At 39.3% G+C, this 18,378-nt stretch overlaps 1 protein-coding gene across 1 annotated transcript in view; it reads left to right on the forward strand.

The window, feature by feature from the left end:
• LOC122549803 (thrombospondin type-1 domain-containing protein 7A-like) overlaps positions 1 to 18,378 on the forward strand; it is a 403,547-nt gene that overhangs the window by 191,490 nt on the left and 193,679 nt on the right. The window contains exon 3 of the mRNA XM_043689852.2: positions 13,955 to 14,203. Coding sequence (XP_043545787.2) covers positions 13,955 to 14,203 — 249 coding nt within the window. The remainder of the gene's footprint in view (positions 1 to 13,954; positions 14,204 to 18,378) is intronic.

Here is an 18,378-nt window from a genome sequence, read left to right on the forward strand (position 1 = left end):
AGAAGAATTCAACATCATGTAGTGCCCAAAATTCATTAAGGTGGGGAAGCAGAAGGATAAAGCTGAGACCTTTATTAAGTACAGAATGTTCAACATTGGAGAGCAGAAGATCAAGAAGGATGGTGAATTCCTGACAGGAGGTGGGATGAGGGAGGGGATGGAGTCCAAGTTAGGGGAGGAGGGGAAGATTCCAGAAGAGTATGAGTATCCTTGAGTTGTTGCATCCTGTGGACCTTGATGCCTGAAAGGAAAAGGAAAAGTTTCTTGTTAGCACGAACAATGGCCAGAGGATGAAGTGGAACTGTGGCGTGGTGCAGTCCTGAGCCAGCATGGGGCGATGCTGTTGAAGAGGGAGGATAGAATGTGTATGTGACACTGCATGACATTGAGTGTGAATCTCAGGATATGGCGGGAACAGCTGTTTGTGGAACATTGAACATAACAGAGATCCCTGTGAACCTGGCTGGATTCAAAGTTCAAAGGACAAAACTTGAGTTGGAATCACAATAAAGATAGTTGAGCCTTGTAGCATGTCAACCTCCCAATTCCCCCACCTCTGCTGCTGTTCTGGTCATACCTCCATCCTTTACTCACCTTGCGAGAACAAAAATAAGGTAGATGCTAGCCACCTTAACAGAAGTAAGTTTGAGGGGTTGGGAACCTTTTCATGACTTCCACTTCCCATTTCTTCCAAGAATATCTGACCCTGGAAATATTCAGCAAATATCATTCACATTATTATCATTGATCAACATATTACACCTACCAGACTTCATCCAAAATATCCTTTGAAGGAAGTTTAAAAAAAAGTCATTTGACATTTTATTATTGGATGTGTTCTTTTCTCTATCCAATTGTGTTTCTGTCAAGGTAGCCCTCTTCAAAGCTAATCTCTGGCCAGCAGCCATTACTTCATGCAATGTTGGCTGATCAATAAACAACAACAAGCTCAAGGAAAAAAAACCTCTTTTTGATCCTCATAAACATTAATGACTTAATCTATTTTTAAAATAAAAAGCATTCCTTCAGCAACTGACTATTGAACAGTTCATTTTGAAGGTCAGTGAATGTAAAATGTCTTCCATAGATACCAGCCTTTAATAAAAGAAGACCTAATCAGAAGTGTGTGATCATTAGGCAGATGTGAAACACTGATCAGGGCCCCTTTGGAGGTAGAGCAGTAAGACCATTCATAGATTTTTATATTCATAGTCTACCACAGAACTAATCAAGATCAAGCTGGAAACTTACCGGGTACTGACCCAGCACGTTCTCACGAATTAAGTGTGTCCCCCACCAAACTACTAGGAGGGAGGACATTAAATTCCATGCAGGGAGCGACACCTCAGGAGAAGTGTAAAAATACATTGTGGTCAACAGGATGGAACCCAAGCAAGCAACATCTACTGCTTGCTAGTCCTACAGATCCATAGTCATAGAGTGGAGCTGTTCGTCAGTAATAATTCTCAGTGATGTCAACTCCCTGCCTCGGTGGTGAAATCCCAGAACAGAGAGGCCATGAGGATTGAACAGGGAAGAATATTAAAAATGAAAGTATTCCTCACAAACTATGACAATTTATATCAAGATACAAAGATAAAAATATAGTTTGTATCAAAAATACACTCCTCATAATCTACTCCTTTAAATCACAGTTTAAAGCACTGCATATAAAAAGAACAACACACATACTCCATGCATGAAATAGGTCAGGGTGAAGCTGAAAGAGACCTGAGGTGCAATTTGTGTTTAGATTAAGTGCTTGAGGTGAGCCTAAATGGAAGGACACCTGCTCGGATGAGTGGATTGGGTTTTCTCACTTCTTAAGTTCTTCTTAGCTCATTACACATTCTATTACAACCCTCTGGCATTGCACAATGTAAATCAACCTCTGCTACTCCAAGAGTCATACCAAATGTTAAAGCTTTTTAAAAAGTGTATGCACAGTATTCCAGTATAGCTGACTTTCACACCAAAGTTGATAAAAAGCATGGACCATGTTTCTGTACTAAGCAAAAAATATCAGTTGTTTTAAGTAATTAAATGACAGCTCCAAATAAACCGATGTAAACAATGGGCATATAACACAACTAACTAAAACTCTAATCCCCTTCTAAATTCTCCCTTTACACACTCACATTCACACAGACAGATGAGCAAATATAAAAAATAGAAAATACAGGAAAGATATGTCAGCGGTATTTAGTTCCCAATTCCGATGTTAAGATGGCCTGTCTTCGCCTAGACCATTTAGTTATCGTTCTCTAGAAGCTTCCACTGATTTATAAGCGGTACAGAATGACTGATTCACTGCTAAAATGTCTCTGAATTATCAAATCTAAAGTCACAGCTCACAACAACTGCTGCAGGAATGGTTTTCTTCAGGTTTAAACTGAGATTTTTTTACGGCAGAGAATAGGCAGCTTCTGCTAGGGAGAACAGCTGCACTCAGTTCTGTGACATTCTCTCGCTCTCTGTCTCTGGAACTTGTTTCTAGTTACAGCCCACTCATTTACAGGTTGAACATGCCTCCAGGAATCACGCAAAGGAGCTCCGTCTATTTTGGTCCAACACTGGGTACAGAGCTAAAGTTGCTGGGCTTACTGTATGGGCTGTAAAATGCTTAAATAAGGACTTCAGTCATCCACAAGCAGGTTGGTGGGCCTCCCAATGCCTGCCCATCAGTCCCCACTCCCATAACATTTCAGTCAAGAAGAAGGGATGTAGGCCAAGAGCCATTCGCTGGATTTTACCATGCCCCAACCCTCAACCTTTAAACATGTTATGATTAAATTAGATATAGGTTTATTGTCACATCCTCAAAAGAGTACAGTGAAAAGTTTATAAGTCGCCACTTATGGCGCTATCTTAGATATAAAGATACCTGGGTACAGATTGGTGTTGGGGGGGAGAGGCGGGGTGTAAAATACAGTCCAAAATGTTAACTATTCGTGTTCAAAAATGTAACTTTATAATAATACACATGCTGCAATCAAATAGTTTAGTGTACTGATTTGAAAATAAGGTTAGTAGACATAAAGACATCTGTAGCTTTATGGGGCTGCTTCTTACATTTAACATCAGTTTAAGAAAGAAAACCATCAGACCATATGACACAGCAGAAGTAGGCCATTCAGCCTATTAATTTCCCTCTGCCATTCAGTGAGATTGTGGCTGATCTGATCATTGCCACTCCACTTTTCTGCCTTAGCCACATGACCCTTGATTCCCTTTGTGACTAAATATCTGACCATCTCAGCCTTTGAGTATCCTAATGACCTAGCCTTGACATCACTCCGTGACAAAGAGTTCCACAGATTCACCACCCTCTTAGAGAAAAAAAATCTTCCTCATCTCTGTCGTAAACAATTAACTTCTTACTCTGAGTCCTAGACTCTCCCACAAGAGGAAAACAGCCTGTTGGCATGCGACACATTAGTTGAGTAGGTCAGCTAAAGTAATGAAGTAAAAGGAGAAATTCAAAAATATGGGTGAGGTGGGAGTCGCATGTTGTGGCAGTCAAGGAGGGGAATCACAGATCAGGATGGGGTATCAGATTTGGGGGAGGGGATCTTAAGAGTTAGGGATGTCAATTCTGGACAGTACAAATGGAGTCACAGGTCATGTAAGGGCTAGGGGAGTTGGGTAACCATGGAGGAGGACAGTTTTATAGTTTGCCAGGAGTTAGAGCAGGTTCTAATGCCCATAAACTTTCAAGTTAACTATTCAAGTATGTAAGTTGGAACATTCAAAGTCTCTGGTTCTAGCTCAGAGTTGGGGACTTTATTGGAGGGTTCCAAAAGTTGGATAATTAATCATCAGAAGCTTCAACTTGCCAGGCTATTCCTATGAAGCCAGTTGTGTTGCGACTTACATATTATCCTGACACAGAAATCATGTCTACAGTGCTACCCATTGGGAGATCGGGACCAGTGTTGTGAGCTGTTGTTCTGCAAGCATGGAGAGGCAGCACACGGAGAAAATTATCAAAGCGACATTAGGGTTCTCATCATTTTTTGACGTGCTTGTGCACCTGCATGAGTGAAGTAAAAAAGGACCAGAAAAAAAGACAAAACAGTCTAGGAAAGAGAAAGCAAAACAAAAATGCAACGTACAGGCAATGTTTGAAAATGACAATGGGAATCTGCAGATCTTATAACTTACAATTGAGACTATTGCCAATCAGTTGCTTGGCATTTTTAAAATACATTTCTTCCTGGTGTTTTAATTATGACAATAATGGACAAGTGAACTTACGAAGTGTTTGTCCTCTAAAATCACTAACAGTGATTTCTAAACTTAGATTTTGTGTTAAGATACTCCACTTTATAGTTATTCACTGAGACATTCACTGATTTAGCAAGGAACCTAGAAGTGTGCCTGATAAATGGTACAATTAATCCTTAATTCTGCTGTCTTGAAACACATTGTCTTTAAATACAGTAAGCCAGAAAGCACATCACATGCAATGCCAATCAACTAACATAAGATTCAAGGCACAACAGGCAGCTGATGAGCAGTTTGCTTGACCTTGCTGTTCTTTGTATTGATGTTTCAGAGGATACTGTGTCCCTTAGAACCAATTGTGTAAATATTTGTTTTCAAATAGCTGTGTTTAGCAACACTACAACATGATGATTATAGTCTGGCCTGTTCTCTTGCCAAGCTAAATGATGATGGCTTTGAGTTGGAGTCAGTATCCAGATTTTCAGAAGATGGTGCAGCTCATTGTAATTCACTTGTACAAAAACACTTCACACCACCCACCTGTAAACTGATCACACTGTGATACAATACATAATAAATTGATGTAGCATCAGCTTTCTGCAACTGTATCCTGCTGATGCATTTATTAAACATTGTGCAATACAGTCAGTCTGACATGAATCTGAGACCTCTGATAACGAATGCTGACAACATGTTTTTTTCAGGTTCCGTAAAGGAACTACCTCATCCTGTCTCCTGTTGTGTATAACTACACGCTGTGTGGAGAGCCAGAAACAACACAATCTGTTGACTTTTGGCATTAGTTTTGACATTATTTATTGTTTATGGAGCCAGAATTCTGGATGCCATGCCCTTTACAAATAAATTTAATGAACAGTGAGTATTGTACCTTCATATTTTATGCATAATTTGCAAGATAAAATTGAAACAGAAAGTTCATTTTTACAGGAAGAAGCACAAACATTGTTATGTTTATAAATGTTCTTTTTAGTTATAGATACCAGTATTGATTTTTGATTAATTGAATTTTTGCACGTAGGGGTGACATCGTTCAATCCCAGGTTGGTATGATACTGTCTCCACTTGTCACGTTAGTTAAAAAGAAATGATGTACGGCAATGATACTTAAGGGCATTAAAAAGAAGTTAAGGGAACAGCCTGCAACTGGTTTGGCCACTATATTGTAGATCTATTTTCAGTTTTTGGATGTAAAGTTGTATTTAGCAGCATGAATAAGCCAAGCAAATAAGCACCAAGACTCAATCTTTATGGTGTGACTTGGCACGAATACACCAAAAATGCCCTAAACATTTGGCTAGAACTTGGATACACTCGGTCTGGTCTTCCATACTACCCTCCACCAATCCCTGTCAATGTCTCCATATCATAAGAACTGGCTCAGGCCGGCATATGGGGAGAACAGGACTTTTAGCCGAGGAGCTTTTACATCCTTTACCTGGTAATTAACGTAATGGTTATGTACCCAGCTTGAGAAGAGGCAATAGTTTCTTGAACAGTACTGGAAGTCAGGCCTAAGCCAAGACCTTGAACTTCAATAATCTTTGAACTATTTTCAGCCCATTATTTCGGGAACAATGAATGATTCAATAACGTTTCAAGGGAAACTCCATCACCTTACCTCCTTACCAGAAGGAGCAATCTGCAAGATTTCTGAGTGTCTTTTTACTGATAGGCACTAAGGATGTGCTCTGGTAGTGGAGGCACACAGCATTGACTGCAGACCTTCTTCCTGACCTTACATGCTCAGCTATACTGACACTGCAAAGTTTGAAAGCCCTCTTCTGCAGACATGGTGGTGGTATTCCATCCCCATAGATTTTCAAATTTCAGTTTACAAACAAAAACAAAAGCAAAAAAAAAGCATAATATACAATTTCAATTGTCAAATTCAGCAGTAGATGTAAAGTATTGAAAATTACATTGTGCATTTTGTCCATGTAAGACGACCATGCAAAAGTAACAGTAGAGGGAAGATAAAAGGGGAATAATGGATTCCATGTTTGAGCAGCATGTTCAGTTTGGATTCTGAAAGCATCATACTGAATCTTACTGTTTCTTAACCACAAATCTCTCAGTTGACTAGGCAAGATGTGGAGGAGGGAACATCAGTAATATGGGAATTTGTGTGAATTCCTGCTTTGTGGTGCTAGTGTGCTAAAGAATCCGTAGTGAGAATCAGAAAACAATGGCTTGGAAAACTACTTACCACTACTCATTGTTTGATTAAATTAATATTCTAATGACTTCACTTTACTTAGCAATTTCAAAATAAAATCATCCACCTCCAATTCATTCTGATGGACTTAAAGGAACACGGTCTGAAGGAGAATTTTTTTTGTTGAACACCTCTTTTCTTGGATGGGCAGAATACTGAAATTGTTAGCTAAGTTACTCAATGACAATAGCACACATTAAATTAAAAGGAGAAGCAAATATAATGCTCTTCAGAGTATTCACCTGTAAACATAGTGTACACAGCAATCATTACATACTGTAGGTGGAGGCTGCAATTGTATTGTTTATCCACTGTGGCTTGGCACCTTTAACTGTAATATTCTCATCCTTTGGCTTTGATTTAAAATTATAAGCAAGAATGTTATTCATGAGGCTAAATATGTTTTGGAGAATGATCTCCATGCTGTAACTTTTCTATGTATCCATGCATCTATTCTAAATAGCAAACCACTGGACTCATGGTAATGTTTGTTGTGTAAGGAAATGTACAAATGGTGATGTTGCAACTGATGATGTTAGTTCAACATCAGCAAAGGATGAAGTTGCAGAGAGAGCTATTGGCCACTACACTAGAGAGCTGTATTCAATAGCTGGTAATACAAAGATATAAAGAAACTGTAATGGAGAGTGTAAAAGATCCTTACCCTAGAATAAGGAGGAAATAGGAATACCAGTGACCAAGAGAAATGAGAACCTGGGAGAAACTAGCAGCCTCCGATATGTCTAGGCACACCCCCCACAGTGCACAAATAATTGGGAGCAGTATCAAAAAAATGCTAGCTGTGGGATTGCATAAAACATAGCATAAAGCAGTTTGGTTGTTAGTTGCTTGGTAATTTTTAAGGATGGATTTGCTTTCTAGTGAGAAACAATGGGCTGGGACTAAAAGTTGGATAGATAATTAGGGAGGTCAGCAGGAACTGCAAGATATTGCAACCACGGTATCTGTAGGCCTCACAGGATTTACCATCAACGGAGTGTGAAGGTAAAAAACCTTTAGTACCTCAGCTGGGATTACAAATCCATTGTCCTTTTCCTAAAAAAAAAATCACAGAACAAATGAACAAGCAGTGCTAATAACTGAAGTATATATTTCAGCGCCTGTATTGATCTATGCATTATGTGTCTTTTACTTGGACAGTGAGTGCAGATATCATTATTGCAGACATCAGCTTGAACACATTACTGAGACTTAGTGTGACAAAGCATTGAGATAACTTCAGCAGCAACAAAGTTATTAGCCCAGCGATGCTTTTATTTCAGCCATATTGTGTTTTTGAGTTCAATTTTCTCACATTGTCAAGCTCCAGCAGCTCTGAAGCAATCCCCAAATGATTTTTATTTCAGATACAGAAACAAGTTCTATGGTAACACTGTGTAACAACATGACTGCTTGTCAGTCACAATGGGAGACTAACTATAGAGCTTTAATTTGAATTCTTTCTCTGCAGACGGCATGTGCATCCAAAATAAAACTACAAGCTGTATGTGGACAGACTGTTCTGGTCATTCACATTTCAAAGACATATCTGCCATCAATAAAGGACTGAAAATATAATACTGTTCAAAATTTGTTGTTTTCTCAATGCCACCCTTCTTAAATAGAAGGGCAAGATTAGCTATCCTCCAACCTGTAGGGACTATTCCAGAGTCTATAGAATTTCGGAGGATGACCACTAGTGCATCTGCTATTTCAAGGGCCACTTAAGTATCTGGGATGAAAGTTATCAGGGCCTAGGGATTTATCTGTCTTTAATCCTGTTTATTCTCACAATATTACTTCCTTACTAATATTAATTTATTTCATTTCTTCCTTCCAATTATCTCCTGGGTCCTTCCATATTTTTGGAATGTTATTTATATTTTCCTCTGTGAAGCCAGAACTAATGTGTATATCTAATTAGTCTGCCTTATCTTTGTTCCCCATCATAAATTCCCATTTCTGATTGTAGGGGACCTATATTTGTCTTTATTCATTTTTTTTCTCCTCACATATCTATAGAAACGTTTACAATTGGCTTGCATGTTCTGTACAAGCTTACTCTCATAATGTACTGTCCCACTCTTAATTAGATAGACAATTGGCTAGCTATCAGAAGGTAATGCGTAAGAATAAATAGATCTTTTTTCAGGCTGACAGGCTGTCATGGGTTTTGTGCCACAGGAGTCAGTGCTGAAGCCTCAGCTATTTATGATTTATATAACTGATTTGGATGATGGAGCCAGCGGAATGGTAGCTAAATTTGCTGATGACACAAAGAAAGGACAGAAATTGAGTTGCAAAAAGGATATAAGGTGCTTACAAATGGAAATAGACAGGTTAAGTGAGTGGACAAATATTTGGCAAATGGAATTTAATGTGAGAAAGTGTGAAATTGTCCATTTTGGCAAGAAGAATAGAAATGAGCAGATTATCTAAACTATGAGAGATTGCATAGCTGCAAGTTGCAGGGTGATCTGGGTGTCCTAATACATGAATCACAAAAGATGAGTGTCCAAGTACAGCAAGTAATTAGGAAAGCAAATGGAATGCAAATTGATTAGGTAAAAATATGGATTTGCAGTTACAACAGATCAGCCATGATCTTATTAAAAAGGTAGTGCAGGCTCAGGAGGATGAATGGTCTACTTCTGCTCCTTTCCATGGGTATGTTGATAACTAAGCTCTGTGGTGCTGACACATCCAGTTATAAATGGTGGTGGACAATCGAAACCTACCCAGTGAAGGAGAGTGCACAGTTGTCTCCATTCTCAATAAAGGGACAGCCCACAATATCATGACAAGAGAGAAGGTTGAAGCACTTGCAAGAATCTTCAGCTCGAAGCGCCAAATGGACGATCCATCATGATTTCCTCCTAAGGTGCCCAGCATCATCGAGGTCAGCTTCAGCCAATTTGATTCCCTCCATGTGGCATTTTTCAATGTCGGAAGATATTAGATAATGCAAAATCTATGAAGCATCACAAATTTCCAGCAGTTGTACTGATGACATGGTGTGGAATTTTCCAACTTTCAGATAAAGAGCTTTGCCAAGTGAGATACATGGTTTAGAGAGATTTTTCTCAATCTCCACCTCATTAATTCTGCAATTGTGGCAGTTTTTAACTGGCAATTGTGCAGTCGGAGAGGCCGAAGCACTTGCTACTGCTGGGATCTTACGGCTTTCATGCCTCTGGTGCTGTACCTAAAGTACTAGATCTACATCATATACCTACATCCTATTTCAGATGCTTCAAGCAAGGAACCTGCCCTCACATTATGGTGCTTCATTCTCAACATACAACACATGACCCAGAGGGAAGAAAATCACTCTTCATGGCTGTGCAGGTACTGGTGAATGGGCTGTTGGAGAAAAGGGCAGTTGTATTTCTAGCCAATTGATACAGGAGGCCACACTAACAGTCCTAACCTACACACAAATTGCAGTTGAGGTCAATGTATTGTCCCCAGTGAAGCGGGCTGCCCAGAAGTGTGGAGTAAGAAGAAAGTCAGTGATCAACTTTGCTCCACATCCTCTTCCTGCCACCTCACACACACAGAGTTACCATGCACTCTAACCATACCAAATATCCAACTGGCCAATCAGTCTACTCTCAACCATCAGAAAGTTTGAATGTGTTGCTGATAGAACTATCAAGCAGGACTTAGCAATAGCTCACTAATACTTAATTTCCGTTCTGTTGGGATCATGTAGCTCCAGACCTCATCATATCCTTGGTCCAAATATGATTTTAAAAATCTAAACTTTAGATGTGAGGTGAGAGTGACTATCCTTGAAATCAATAAAGCATTCAGCTCAGTGTGGCATTAAGATTCACGGTCAGGTGTTGAATAAGGTAGCACACATACAATTACCAAGTTTGCAGATTACACAAAATTAGGTTAGAATACAAGTAATGAGGATAGCTTCAGTCTATAGGGGGTATAAACAGGTTAAATGAATGGGCAAAAACCTGATTGATTGTGCATAAAGTTGGAAAATGTGAGTTTGTACAAATTGGCAAGAAGAATAGAGGAGCTGAATATTATTTAAATGGAGAAAGACTGCAGAAAGCAGGGATATGGGGTTTCTAGTGCGTGCATCATAAAAGGATAGCTGCCAAATGGAATTTATTTTCAAAATCCAAATATATTGCAGCTACCTGTTCTTCTTTATCCAGCTTGTTTGTTATCCCCTCAAAGAACCGTCAGAACTGTAAAGTGGTCAGGAATGGTTTCCCCTTCATGAAAATGTCCTGGCCCTCCTTCATTGTATTATCTATTTCTAAATGCTTAGCTATTGCATTCTTTACAACAGACTTTAACATTTTGAGACAAATTGATTTCTAATCAGTAAGAGAATTGAGTATTATGGAGATACGACAGGAAAGTGCAGTTGAAGATGATCAAAACAGCCATGATCTCATTGATGAGCCAAATGGCTTTAAGGTCCTACTTCAGTATGTCAAAACAGAAAACTCCGTAATGAACTATAGAGAAACATTTAAAGGAATTTCAAATAGCACCAACTAGGCCAATGTAATATTCCTTGTATTATATGGTTGCTGGTTACAAAGAATGTCATTTTGTGAACGCTGAATGGTATATTTTGGCCAAGTGGCTGCATTTCTGACAGCCCCACAATCTCTCCTACCCTTGCTGCAGAAAAGAATGAGCTGGTCCCAGCAATGGGAACATTACTAATTGCTTCTATACAGATCTTTCAAAATATAGAGCTTCGCCCCTGCCCAACCCAGGATTATCAATGGCATTCTTGCATCTGTTCCTGGAAAATGATAACCAAGTTATGGTGTCATTTCCACCACAATTAAAGGGCATTAAGTGTTAGCCATGACTCATTCAGCACTCATACCTCTACAACATTAGATTCAACTCCAGGATTTGAGCGTGAAAATCAAGGCTGGTACTCCAGTGTTATGTTAAAGGTACATTGCTTTTGTTAGAAGTGCCTCTTTTGGAGAAGAAATCAAACTGAGGCCCAGTCTTTGCTCTCAGCTGGAGGTAAAGGATTCCATTTCCCTTATTGTTTTGGCCAATATTTAGCCGTCATCAAGATCATCAAAATTGATTATCTGATCATTGCAAATTGTGATAGTTTTCTGTGCATAAATTGGCTGCTACTTTTCCTACATTACAAAGTAATTCTTTGGCTATAAAGTGTTATAGAGATGCCCATTGGTATTGTTGAAATTATCTTTTTCCTCCTTCAGTTAAGTGTGTCCTCCCAAATGCATTTTTCCATCAAATGCACAAGAATTGATGCCCAAAAATCCACAGAACCCTTAAAATCTCTAGGCTCATTTCCTCTGCTTTACACTAAGGGAATTAATACACATCCAGTTCCAGGAGCTTGACAACTAGCCTGAAGTTGTTTATTCTACAAGTGGAAGTGACAATGCAAATCAAAATAAAGAAACAATAAACAGCTGTAAACCAAATTGGAAAATCTAGATGGCACATCCAGTGTCAGAGCCTCAAGCATGTTTGGTAAAGAGATGGAGCAGTGAGCCTAATAAAGGGCTAAGTTTCTAAAGTATTATTTAACAGCAATTTTATCACACTTCACTGAATCATATGTCAAGAGAATTGTTCTGTCAGCTGAATACAAGTCAATGATGCCCAGTGTTACTTCCACATGTGCAACTAGAAATTCAGTTATATAGCACTGTTTTGAGCAAAATTACAGAGGCTCCTATTACAATTCTCTGGGGATGTGATACACGATAGGTACATCCCCTGCTTGCACTAGTAGCTTTTGAGTTCTGTCCTGATATCACACAACTGATTGGTTGAAATCCCTCTGGGATTCCAAATTTTCTCGACGGTCCTATCCACATATTTGCTTGTCACTTTTCAAAGATCCAATATGAGGTTGCAGTCTGGGACCTATTTCAGTGTTCATTAAAGATCAAGCATCCAAACTGGGAGGAGTGTAACTTTTTCACAATGGTTTATATTGTACCACGTGTGAAGTAATCTGGAGCATTCCAGAGGAGTTTTGTATTGTGCTCTTGGATTTGCTGCAGGGTGTTGCTTTATTGCATGCTCACAAGGAGGGCAGAGGAATAGGTAACCTGTCTACACAAAGGGTGCAATAGCTAGGGGACAGCAAGTGCCCTCCCTCCTACCAGCTGCGCCGCCACGTATTAAGCTGCGCCCGCTCCCTGTTCCTCGCCTCGCTATCTCGTGGTACCGGTAGTAAACCCGAGAACACTACTCTGCAAATGCAGAACCTCTGCGTCCACAGGATAACAGGGAAATGGAGCAGAGGCTGCAAGCTCTATGTGTAATGCCCTCTATCAAGTTCTAGTCTGACACACTATGTTGAAAGGTGTCGTCCTGTCCCATCCAATTAAATGCTGTCACCAAACATAGCACTAGAGAAGCAACAGAAAACTCCACCTTGCATTCAGGCCATTCAGGAAGCAGCATTTGCATTAGGTTCACCAAACCATCTCTATGTATTTTTTTAAATAATAAAATTGAAAAAGTTATTGAGCATTTCTCCGCCAATGATATGCTTCTTACACATTTAGCAGCTGCAGGCTCAAACTTGAAAAATGATGATTAAATGATTGATTATAGTAATGCTTTGTCTGACTTGCCATGTACAGAAAGAGACAATATAGTACAGCAGTGCCCTTCAATGCTAGTTAAGGGTACATAGAAGTTTCCGTAAAATGTTCCTCATTAAACATCGAGAGTGTGGTGCTGAAAAAGCACAGCAGGTCAGGCAGCATCCGAGGAGCAGGAGAATCGATGTTTCAGGCATAAGCCCTTCATCAGAAATCAGCTTATGTTGGAACATAGATTCTCCTGCTCCTCGGACGCTGCATGACCTGCTGTGCTTTTCCAGCACCACACTCTTGACTCTGATCTCCAGTATCTGCAGTCCTCATTTTCTCCTCCCTGTTTCTTATTAAATGTCCAATTTAACTTGTGCTAATTTTTTTCAACAGCTATCCAATGAAATTCATCACTTATTTAGGGTCAGTTGTTTGACTCTTTGGCTGGGGTTTCTGAATGATTGTCGGACAGCCACAATAATGCAAGCTACTACAAGTTCCAAATCAAAAATATGAATGAAATTGCCTCCTGTCTATATTTCCCAGTGTTATAATATTTTCTAATTTAGTTAATCCAATTATTTATGTTTTTAAATTGCCAAAAATATCACGTGCTGCAACATTACTGAGCTGTATAAGCTTCTTCATTCAGACTGATCATTCCACTTCTGCTTTGAAAGCAAATAAAATTTTCAAGTGCAGAAATGTTAGACACCAACCATGTAGAGCTGGGTTGTGAGTGTCGAAATTAAAATGGGTGTGTTGATTGTTAGGAAAGATTCACTTTAATTTCCTTCTAAGAATGCAGCTGAGGGTTGTTAAATGTAAAATTTCTCCATTAACAGATGTTAAAAATGTGCTGAAGTAGATTTTAAACTAATTAAATTTTTGTCCTTTTTGTCAGCTTCTGCAAACAAGAGAAACTGCCAATCACCTTCCAGTCTTGTGTCGTCCCAAAGGATTGTCTAACCTCAGAATGGTCAGAGTGGAGTCCATGCTCAAAGACTTGCTACAGCACGACCACTACGAAAGGATTCCGTACCAGAACTTCCAGTATTAAGCAATTTCCTGTTGGTGGTGGGAAAGAATGTCCATCCCTAGAAGAGAAAGAACCTTGTGCTCCCCAAGGAGAAGGTGTGCCACCTTGTGCTATGTAAGTCTGTTGTTCTTAAAACTTTAGTGCTCACATTACTTAGCTGAGAATTGATCAACTGATTAAACAACAGATATGGTATAGAATGTCAATAAAAGCAATACAGTAAACACTCCAATTTTTCTGAAATATTTACACCCATTAAGAGAAGAGCTCAATAATTACAGCCATCTCGTGTCTGCGTCAAGAGATTCTCAAAGAGATATAACCATAGCCTAACTGAAGAGTCAGTCATTGCCTAATCCACTTCGCAGCAATGTACCTTTATCCTGTTCTCTGGAGTGTCACTGTAACTGTCTTTGTATCAGCCATTCAACTGGACTTTATCATTGCCAAGTTAAGGGCAGCATTTATCTAAGAAAGCTAGACTGGCAATATCCAAACAAATTTAATGTAGGACCTTTTACATCCAAAAAATCAGGAGACCTTCATCCTAACAGCTTAGGTTTAATTCAAAACTAGGTACAATAGCCATATGTTATTAGCTTGCAACACCTTTCAGGCCTGGATTGTTGCATTTTTCTTCATTTTGCTTCTTATACATTTTATATATTCCAGTTTTCCAAGATGATGCATTAATAGAGGACATGTGTGACTTCCTTCTAAGCTTCTGTTAGTTTCTTTCCAAATGTAACCAAAAGAAAGTTGTCTGGGGATGACTTTTTTTTTGCCTCTTTGCTTATAGGCAAATACCTGATCACTGACTGAAAAACCTCATTCTGACGTAGTTGAGATCAGATCCTTAAATGCCAAAGAGTCATAATCATAAATCCATATCTGTGGTTGACTACATCAGTACAGAAAGCTGCTTCTCTGTTGGTTGCATGATTTTTTTTCAATACTGTTGGCCTTGTAGTTTCCTTTCCATGTTAATCACCATTTGTTTGAAAATTCCTGGACATGTAGTGCTGGACAAAATTTACATTGCAGGTGAATATTATTCATTCAAATTCCATCAATGTATTAATCAACTTTTAAACTTATATTTCCAAAATCAGAAACATTTAAGAAGATCCAGTTACATTTCACCCTTGCTTTAGCATTGATTCTAATTGCTGAGCTTCTATTATTTGGACAGACAAATAACCATAATACTTTTCTTGAGTAGTTTATTAAGCATCCATTTAGTGTGATATTTTCATCTATTAATGTCATGTATTATTTCCATAACCTACTGATCAATTCAGTTCATCATTGCAGAAGTGTGGAAACATTTAGTATCGCAGATGTCCGAATAGTTTCCTGCTTCTTTATTCAACAGTAACCTATTATCTATTTTTTCTTATAGCTCATGATGTTCCACAGCTATTTCAAATTAATACACTTTTAGCCAAAGGGAGCTAAATGTGGCCAAATGGCTCCCTCAAATTGTATTCACAGGCTTTATCTTAATGATTGCATTAAAAAAAAATCTACTGTTAGTTTTTATGCAAATGAAGTGTTATTTAAGTATTCAGCAAACCATATTGAATGTTTAAATGAATATTTATTATTTTCAATTAGGACACAGAAGCCTGTTGTCGTAAAAAGAATGCTTTGCTTGATCTTAGTACTGCTATTGCTTAGTTTTGTGTGGGCAAGATTTCCCTCACTCTTCATTTACATTTATAGTCTTGAGATAAGAAAGTGGAAATGCTGTTATGTCTTATTGATAATGTCCATAATGGACAGAATCTTCTGAGCCTAGTTGGAGCTTTTGGAAAGGGGACAGGGAAACTTAATTAGACATGGGGCAAAAATCCAGTTTCCCAGTGGTAGCTAATGTTTTCCCAGAATCATTCAAGTATGCCAGCTTTCCTAGCCTTGCTGGTTAGGAACATCTTTTATATACAACAGCATGTCATCAATTTTCTGTCACACTCCAACCCATTGGAATTGTGTTTACAAGCTCAATCTTGTTAAGTGTAAATGGGAAACATGAGTTCACAAACCTGACTACATGTATGCAGCAAGTACCTGATGGAGTAGACCACATTCTCAAAGTTCTGGTGAGGACAAATTTCTTTCAGTAACTTGCTTCCTTCATGACTAAGCCACTTCTTTGTACAAGCAAATACACCGCAAGTGGTAAAGCGTGATGGGGTCAACAAAGTCGTGAGAAAGAACGGCATGGTGGCTCAGTGTTTAGCACTGCTGCCTCAGAGCACCAGGGACCGGGTTTGATTTTAGCCTTTGGTGACTGTGTCTGAAATTTGCACACCCTTCCTGTGTCTGTGTGAGTTTCTGCTGGGTATCCCAGTTTCCTCCCATTCCAAAGATGTGCAAGAGAGGTGAACTGACCATGCTAAATTGCCCGTAGTATTCAGGGGTGTGTAGGCTAGGTGGATTAGCCATGGGAAATGTGAAGTAACAGAGATAGGGTGGGGACCTGGGTCTGAGTGAGATGCTGTTAGAGGGTTGGTGCAGACTTGTGGGCCGAGTGGACTCCTTCTGCACTGTAGAGACTGTGTAATAGAAGTTTTAGTCTTATATAGTCATGGTTGTTTTTCTTAAATACTTATATGTTGACCCCTGACCACACTTAAAGGATGTGGTAGCCGGGGCACTGGAAGGATCCTGGGGAAGGAAGGTGTGAAACAGATGGGAGAATCACAGTGACAAGGACAAGGAAAACAAGGAAAGCAGGGAACTGCATGTTTCGGGTGGGAACAGAATGGGGTAATTATGTGCACTAAGGAGGGAGAAAGAGTAGGTGAATTGAGTAAGGATAGTTGAAGGCTAAGGCCTTGCATGGGAACCTGGATGGGAGTGGGATCAAATGGTTAATGAACACAAGGAGAGATTAAAGAAGGTTAGCAGAGGTGCCAGAGGAAAGGAGGATGATTTCTACAATAATTGAAGAGAAAATGCAATGTACAGGAGTAATGTTGAGGCGACTCAAATAATTAAATAAAAACATTTACAACCTCCATCCTTCTCCTAAATTTCTTTGCAAAAGAAGGTGTCACAGTTAATTCACAATACAATGGGAGGCTCAAGATCTGTTTACACTAGTTTCTGCACAGTGTAAACTCAAACAAATGATGGAATTGAAACAGAAACTGTAAAGTATTATATTGTGACCACTCTGTTTAGGCTTGGGTCTGAAGGCTGAAGCAGTTAATGCAGAAACAAAATGGTGAAGTAACTCAATTACCTCCTACACCAACATCTACACTATGTGTTGTGATTAATTTAATACTGAAACGAAGGGCATCTAAGACTCACTAACAGTGGTGGCGGTAGTGGGCGTCTATTTCACATTCAACTAACAGGACCATTCCCATACCTATTCATCTAAAAGATAAGGATGTGGGGGTATAAATAAAGGCAGGCTGCAGCCTGATAAGGGCCCAAAGGAGAAGATTAATTATGTTATGATGTCAGACAGAAAACAAAAAAGCTATCCTTGATGTTCCACCAGCCTAACCCAACAGGTGTACTAGCTTTGCTGACATTAAGAAAAAGGAGGAAGAGAAGACAAAATGCCCAGTTTCAACACATTAAAAGACATGAGACACAGGAGTTTGCAGCTATGTGTGAATAAGCAGTGCTTGAAGAGAGGCGCCAGGGTCTTCAGCATCACTGAGTATTGGTGCACAGAGAGAGGGTGTTCTGAACCTGTTGCAGTTACCTGCACACATGAGTGGAAAGCAGTGGTGGAGGCATCTGTGTCCGACAAGGGAAGCTGGCACCTACTTCTGTCAAACCTGAGCTGTGCAACTTGGGAGGCAATGACATGTGTCTGTGGCTTGAAGACCACAGTAGAATTGAACCTCCTGCCCACTAGCTCCTTTCAAGTTCAATTGGAAACATGCATGACATCTTCCAGTCAGCATCCCACCAGTCTCTGATGTCATTTCCACAAAAGCAGTAGAGACTCACCTACTCACCATGGACTCAGAGAGCCAAGATTCTGTGACTGTGTTTAAAGGCCTATATGGTTCAAGATGCAAGCTCCATTGAATCTTAATGAGAGGCTTTTAGTTTAACAAAATATAGTTCATTGTGTGATTACAATTAGTTACCAGTTACATTAACTCATTAGATGTTAAAAATCACACAACACCAGGTTATAGTCCAACAGGTTTAATTGGACTATAACTTGGTGTTGTGTGATTTTCAACTTTGTACACCCCAGTCCAACACCGGCATCTCTAAATCATTAGATGTTGTTAATAAGGCTAATGGAACAC

The sequence above is a fragment of the Chiloscyllium plagiosum genome, unplaced genomic scaffold (genome assembly GCF_037043375.1).
Source record: "Chiloscyllium plagiosum isolate Xiang-an unplaced genomic scaffold, Cpla_swu_hap1 HiC_scaffold_5, whole genome shotgun sequence".
Lineage (NCBI taxonomy): Eukaryota > Metazoa > Chordata > Chondrichthyes > Orectolobiformes > Hemiscylliidae > Chiloscyllium > Chiloscyllium plagiosum.